At 41.0% G+C, this 7,645-nt stretch overlaps 1 protein-coding gene across 1 annotated transcript; it reads right to left on the reverse strand.

Moving 5' to 3' along the window:
- Positions 1–481: 481 nt before the first annotated feature.
- Positions 482–6,471, reverse strand: arf1 (ADP-ribosylation factor 1). The gene is made up of 5 exons (XM_074651580.1): positions 6,338–6,471; positions 2,694–2,890; positions 2,468–2,578; positions 2,165–2,289; positions 482–2,033 (listed from the first exon to the last, which is right to left on the reverse strand). The coding sequence occupies exons 2-5, from the start codon at positions 2,839–2,841 to the stop codon at positions 1,872–1,874; spliced, it is 546 nt and encodes a 181-aa protein (XP_074507681.1). The 5' UTR covers positions 2,842–2,890; positions 6,338–6,471; the 3' UTR covers positions 482–1,871.
- Positions 6,472–7,645: the final 1,174 nt, after the last annotated feature.

Consider the following 7,645-nt stretch of genomic DNA (forward strand, 5'->3'; position numbering starts at 1 on the left):
TGTGAAAAAGGCCTTTGACTTTGCCACAGTAGGAAAAGCACAAGGGTAAATAATTAAATTAACGATGGCTGAATTCCATTTAGCTACTTTGATTTCAGGTTCCTTGTATCGTGCATGCTGGCTCACTGTTACGCTGACTGTAGCGTTTGAATACAACAGAGCCAAAATGGCTACTGTGACATAATATTTGGCATGTTCTGCTTGATAAATGACTGAAAATCCATTTCAGCATTACTGTATATATAAAAAGGTAGTAGGTTTTGGTATGTTTTTGTAGCAAAGATGCCAATTTTCAATGTAAAATGACAAAAATACTACCTTATGAGGAACACTGTGCTTTGAGCATTTGCTGGTATCTAGATCCTCAGAACTAGACAATGTTAGTATAAATTGGTATGGAGGAAAAGCTACATTACGCACCTTAACATTCAGCAGTTTTATTGCATAGAGTGTGAAAATGAAAATCAGTTGCAGAAACATGTTTTTATCCAGTCACTTTAATTACAGTGCTTTTTCCTCACAAAACAAAAGCTTTACATAAAAAAGAGACAAACTTTAATTAAGAGATTAACATAATTCTCAAATATTTAGGCAGTTATAAATCAAAAAAACGGTTTGATTCACCCTCAAGACATATTCAGAGCAGTAAAGTAACACCCACACCTTTTAGAAAAGAAGCTTGAAAATAAAAAAAAGGCAACATGTGTCTTGGACAAGAAGGCGTATGTATGGCTTCCTGTTTACCCCAAGCACAATGTGCTGCAAAGGAAGAAATACTGGCACTACGTTAAACATGTAGATGAAACGGATTTTGTATTGCCATCAAAACGCCACTTCCAAGATTTTGATAACTCTGAATAAAAAAAAAGGCATGACTTGCTAGAGCCTTTAGTGAAGACAGTAGGGCCATTGTAGTGTGCAACTCCATAGTTACAATTACCTAACACAGTACACACGACGAGTTACAGTATAGGGCTGTTGAAATAAGTACTCAGTGGGGTAATAGTTCCTGTGCAGCCTAATGATGTAAACACCCAGTAAATATGCATGTCCCTAAAGACCCAACAGACCGCATCATGCAGTTTGGCTAACAAGTATATTGCAAAGGCAGCACATGATAAACCTGAGACTCGGAAATACAAAAACCCAATGCTGACTCAACATACTGCCTTTCAAACAACCATGAAGCAGGTCGATGTGAGATTGTTGCAGCATTTCTCAATTCAAGCCAACATACTGTAGAACAAAGGCTGGTAAGTCTTCATTGACGGGAGTTCTCGACTTGGACAAAGTGATGTCAGTACAGAGTACAAATAGTCAATGCCAGTGTTTACTAAACGGTAATTTGGGGGGCTAGTACATGTAGTCACTTCTTAAAAGTAATCACAGTAGCTGCAAGTAGTGCATCAGTGTTTAATTCAGTTTCCTGAAAATTAAAAGCCCCTAATGGATCACTCCCTACAGTACGTGTGACCAGATAATCAGTCATCAGATTGCATTGAGGTCCTGGGCCAACGTGCTGGTAAATTCTTATTCCTCGCCTCCCTTTTCTTATTCAATGCACACGTGGCTGCCCAACAGCCAGAAAGAGAAATAACCACCGTAGGATTTGTAAGAGTGCAATAAGCTGCCCCATTACCAAATATATTTACAGTTACATAGAATAAAATAATAAAACCCGACAGCTTTACAAGAATACATCACCCCCACCACTGGCCTGTATGTTTGTGACAATAACAGCTGAGCTGAGGTGAGGACGGCTTCCAGTACTTTTTTTTTTTGGGAAAGGGTAACTCAGTTTTGCAACACCTTAAGAGTAGAGAACAAGGTCAGAGATTGGGTGGAGTAGATTAGTTGTGGATAGCAGGGGATTATGAATGGTTCTTGAGCTGATTTGACAACCAATCCAGTCCTTCGTAGAGGCCATCCCCAGTGGTGGCACAGGTCGCCTGGATGTACCAGTTTCTGTTGCGTAAAGCGTGAAGACCCAACTTGTCTGTGATTTCTGCTGCATTCATAGCGTTTGGAAGATCCTACAAACAATAAAACAGTGAGAAGACAAAACATTTGAAGCCAAGTCTGTGAATACAACAGGAAAAACTGGCAGGAAACTGGTTATGATATACACCGGCTTATATCTAAGATTTTCACAAGTACGACTTACTTGTTTGTTGGCAAACACTAATAGCACGGCATCACGCAACTCATCCTCTGTCAACATTCTATTCAGCTCCTCACGAGCCTCCTGACATCGCTCTCTGTCGTTGCTGTCCACAACAAAGATGAGACCTAGAACAAGAGCAAATGGAGAACAAATGAGTGTGTGTGTGTGTGTGATGTGTCCTTTATCTTTTAACTACAAAGCTGTGGAAATTTAGTGAATATTTTAATAAAAAGCCCATTACAAAGTGACTGATGTAAAGCCAATAAATGTCAGGCACTAAGGTTTTGACATAACTAAACGTACCCTGTGTGTTCTGGAAGTAATGACGCCACAGCGGTCGAATTTTGTCTTGACCACCGACATCCCATACTGTGAAACTGATGTTCTTGTACTCTACTGTCTCTACATTAAAACCTGAAGGAAAAAACAAAACAAAACAAAGAATCACATTAAAAACAAAGTTCTCATTTAACAGTAGTAAGGACACAGACCACATGTAAACATCATTATTTTACAATGTTTAACTTGCCTATTGTGGGAATGGTAGTCACAATCTCTCCAAGTTTCAGCTTGTACAAAATAGTTGTCTTTCCAGCAGCATCAAGACCCACCATAAGGATCCTCATCTCCTTCTTCCCAAATAAACTCTGAAAGAGTTGTGTAAACGCATTCCCCATGGCGGCTGGTGATAGGATCCTACTTTGGCAAAAAAAAAGAAAAACAAACCTGAGGAGAAACAACAGATCAGTTGTTGAAATTAGGGCAGCATGGAAGACTATGGCTAATAATAAAACAAGAGTGTTAGAGCTAAAACGATTTATCAATTAATCAGTCATTGGACCAAAAAAATCTCGAATTTTGATAATTGATGAATTGTTTAAGTATTGTTTCAGCAAAAACGTGAGTCACTGCTTATATTTGTCTTGTGTGATATTAAACTGACTCTTTTAGGGTTGGTGGTCGCACAAAAAAAACTATTTGCAGTCATAATCTTGGCTCGTCTATTTTCTGACATTTCTCAATAATCGGCAGGTATAATCATGAAAGTGGTTAAATGTGCGGACACATTGCTCTATTTCTACCGACAGGAATTACGTTACATGGAGTCCCACATGCTGCTGAAGGTGCTGGTATGTAAGTAAGTAAGTAAAGCTTTATTTATATAGAACCTTTTAAAAGACACCGTTACAAAGTGCTTCACACACAAGAAGAAACATCAAACAATGAAAAAAAAACAAGGAAAAATGACATTATGACACACAGAAACAATGAGAAACAGATGAAACAAAAACAAACAAACACACATGTGGATGAGGCCTATAGAAAGGCTTGCCTATAGAGATGTTTTTTTAGAAGCTGCATCAAACAGTCCAGAGATTCAGCAGCTCTAATAGATTGGGGAGGTGATTCCAGAGAGTTGGGGCTAAAACAGGAAACGCCCAATCAACTTTTGTTTTGCAGTTTGAGCGGGGGATGGATAAAAGGCAGAGATTAGATTGGATCGAAGTGTTTGACGGGTCGAATATGGAACAAGGAGATCAGCAATGTAACTGGGGGCGAGGTCATGCAGTGCCTAGTGAATATGAAAGTGTGAATTAAAAGTTCCGTGGAGGACAAGATGCATCTGATTTTTGCAATGTTTCTGAACTGGAGTAAGCAGGTCTGGACAAGTTTAGTGACATTATGGTCACAAGTCATATTCCGGTCAAAGATGATACCAATATCATCACCAATATGTAGGCCATATAGTTCTTAACCATTCAAATGATGATCCATTTCACTCACATGCGCAGCTAAAACCTGGAGGCGATCGCCACCAGATGTTATCTCATCACAGGTTGATCTGAGACCAGGGAATGAAATTAGCACCTGCCACCTGCCAAATACAGGCTAAATGTCGGCTGCGGCAGGTACAAATTGAAGGTCCCCTGCCACCATGGCAGATATTATAATATATTAAAAAATATTATTTTTAAAAAGCAATTCCTAAATTAAAAATAGTCAGGGATTGAGGTTACATGATCCATATGTCTACTGTCTGTTACCACTGACTCAGTGTTTACTAGGGGTGGAAGAAAATATCGAATATTGCAATATTATGTTTTGTGATACTGTATCAATTCTCAGAAACCCTGTATTGATTTCTAATTAATAGTTTACAAGCAAAGATTAAACGCAAAGCATAAAAACATTTTACTCAAATTGTATGCATATGGCGGTGTGTTTTTTACACTATGATCGTTTTCCTAAAATTAGATTTAAAAAAAATAAATCACAATATATCGCCTTGCTTACAATACCATAATATATTGAATTGTAACCCCTGTATCATGACAGGTATTGTATTGCCAGATTCTTGCCAATACATTCTCGCTAAGTTCCACATTCACAAGTGTAAATTTACCAAAAAAAAGCCTAACTTCTTTGTATTTATGAAAGAAATGGAATTTCTTCCTCCCATAACAAAAAAAGCAATGAAAACAATAAATGTATGCAATATCTTTATTTTTAAGTGAAATTATTGTCATACTCTTGTGTGGTCTTTTTTATTATTATCTACTTATTTATTTATTTTTACTGTGTTTTTTTTTATTTTATGTTTGCTTTGTTTCATTTCTGTTGTCCTTTTATTTTTGGCACAGCTCTTTGTTTATGTTTTCGCTATGCTTGTTAATGTTTTCTGCTGTTACTATGTATACTGTAATATTGAAATAATAATAATTAAAGGGACTATTTGTAACTTTGTATGCGCATAAATGTAGCGGGTCGTCACACATATGCGCGTTCGCGTGTAGCCGCTGTACCCTCCTCCTCTGCCTGCTCGCCTTCACTCAGACAGCTCAGCTCGCGCCACCTCTAGACGTGAACGCGCGCTCACTCCACACTGCAGAAGAGTTAGTTTAGCTCTGAGAATATCTAGTGAATGTACAGGGGACGTTTGTGCAGAAATAACTGCTGCAGCTCCTCCAGACCAACAGAGGTTTTCCGTGTCTTGTGAAGTGACCAAGCTGTGCAGAGAGTTACGTAGTCTTCTCGTTACCTACCGGGTGCCGGTGTCTCCTCTGCTCTCTCCGGCTGCGGGCGGAGAGAGCAGAGGAGACACGCTGCAGAGCCCCGCTGCCTCAGCCTGCACTTAGGCAGGAAAAGCCAACACTAGGATCAGATCTAAATCATGTTCATGGAGAGACCTTCGTCTGGTCAGCTAACATTACTGCCAAGCAGCTGAAATAGAGTGATATTGTGCTTTTAGCTGACGTGTGTCGCCTCACTGTTTTGAGTGATGCTCGTTCAGGTATATTTAGAGCGAGCAAGCGCGAGCCCGACGCTGACTTTCGTTGATTTCACGGCCACAGGTGTCGCTGTTAACAAGCATTTCTGAAAGTTACAAATAGTCCCTTTAAAAAAAAAATAATAGGGTGTAACGTAACGTGATGAGGTCACAAACACAGTTGTACAACAGTATCATGTAATGCGGATAGTAAACATGTTTTCTTCGCAAATTAGATTATATGTTAGGACACCCCGGCATTTTTCACAAACTAATACCCAAAAGGCAGCTCACTGGAGTACTTTGACATGTACAAAAAGCTGCCAGTCTAACCTACAGTACATTAAAGATTCACTTTATTGTCATTTCACTGAGTATTTGCAAACACAGAAGGAAACGACATATTGTTTCTCCCAGCAGCTCCCGTCAGTGCATTAAAAAGGATAGAATAAATAAGTATTCAAATTAACATACCTAAAAATAACAATAGAAGAATAAAATAAGTAAACGTTTCCAATGTTTATGTCCATAGTAAAGTGCTGTGTACGTAAACAAACGTCAGCATGCTAAGCTGCGATGCTAACCGACACTCGTCTGACCAGTTCAGATTATTAGCCATCGTTACATTATTTACTGCGATTAGATGAGATTTTATTTACTCACGCCAACTTAAAACCGAGGACATGTGTGCACAAGTTAGGAATAAGGAAGTACCAGGAGGAATGTCTGATTAGTTGACAAGTTAGCTCTTAGCTTAAAGTTAGCACGTTTCTCTCTCGTCGTGCTGGATATATCTACTACCCGCGGTCATGAAGTGCTTGAAAACACGTGGCTTTTTTGCACGACTACGTTAATCTAAATACAGTTATGAATGTGCTTCGTTAAAGTCTCTCTGGTTTACTCACACAGCTGATGTGTTCCTTCCTTCTTCGAGTCTTCAAGGCGTTTCCTCCTTCCTCAGGGAAAATGGAGACAATTTGACACGTCAGAGCTTCCGGTTCCAGCAAAACTCCCCTCGAGTCTGGGAGATGTCGCCTCCCTGCGGTGGAGGGGGGAGTTACAGGTTAATTGGCTTATGTTAGATTCAAGATTTAAAGGGACTATTTGTAGCTTTCAGAAATGCTTCTTAACAGCGATATCTGTGGGCGTGAAATCAACGAAAGTCAGCGTTGGGCTCGTGCTTGTGCTCGCTCTAAATGGACATGAACGAGCATCGCTCAAAACAGTGGGGCGACACACGTCAGCTAAAAGCACAATATCACTCTATATTTCAGCTGCTTGGCAGTAATGTTAGCTGACCAGACGAAGGTCTCTCCATGAACATGATTTAGATCTGATCCTAGTGTTGGCTTTTCCTGCCTAAGTGCAGGCTGAGGCAGCGGGGCTCTGCAGCGTGTCTCCCTGCTCTCTCCGCCCGCAGCCGGAGAGAGCAGAGGAGACACCGGCACACGGTCGGTAACGAGAAGACAACGTAACTCTCTGCGGAGCCCCGTCACTTCACAAGACAGTTAGCTGACCAGACGAAGGTCTCTCCATGAATCAATGCTGATACTGTGTTTGCTTCTCCTGCCTCAGCGCAGGCTTCAGCAGCGGGGCTCCCCAGCGAGAAACTCGTCTCCCTCCGCCCGCAGCCGGAGAGAGCAGGAAGACACCGGCACCCGGTCGGTAACGAGATGGTAACGTTTCTCTCTGCGGAGACCCGTTACTTCACAAGACACGGGAAACCTCTGTTGGTCTGGAGGAGCTGCAGCATTTATTTTCTGCACAAACGTCCACTGTATTCACTACATATTCTCGGAGCTAAACTAACTCTTCTGCAGTGTGGAGTGAGCGCGCGTTCACGTCTAGAGGTGGAGCGAGTACGCGAGAACACGCGCGCTGTCTGAGTGAAGGCGAGCAGGCAGAGGAGACGAGACAGCGGCCACACGCGAGCGCGCATAGGCGAGCGCGCATGTGTCCCGACCCGCTACATTTATACGCTTAAAAAGTTATAAACAGTCCCTTTAAAGGGATTAAGATTAGGATCAGTTTGCAATTCTCACAAAAGCATGTAGATGATCTTAACAAAAGACTCTCTGACCATGCCACCAGTCTTAAGAGCATTTCAAGTGAGTTTGCATCTGTTCAAGCTTCTTTTGACAAACTATCTGGAAAGTCAGTCAAAGAGGAACAACATCATCATCGATGGAATCTCGGAAGAAAGGAGTGAATCA

Source organism: Sebastes fasciatus, chromosome 11 (assembly GCF_043250625.1).
Source record: "Sebastes fasciatus isolate fSebFas1 chromosome 11, fSebFas1.pri, whole genome shotgun sequence".
NCBI lineage: Eukaryota > Metazoa > Chordata > Actinopteri > Perciformes > Sebastidae > Sebastes > Sebastes fasciatus.

What these genes read in the sequence shown, in the direction of transcription:
- arf1 (XM_074651580.1), bottom strand. Translation starts at nt 2,841, where the DNA reads ATGGGGAATGCGTTTACACAACTCTTTCAGAGTTTATTTGGGAAGAAG. An exon ending in GACTACCATTCCCACAATAG is followed by an intron (nt 2,579 to 2,693) that starts GCAAGTTAAACA and finishes TTTTTCCTTCAG; the next exon opens with GTTTTAATGTAGAGACAGTA. An exon ending in TAGTGTTTGCCAACAAACAA is followed by an intron (nt 2,034 to 2,164) that starts GTAAGTCGTACT and finishes TATTGTTTGTAG; the next exon opens with GATCTTCCAAACGCTATGAA.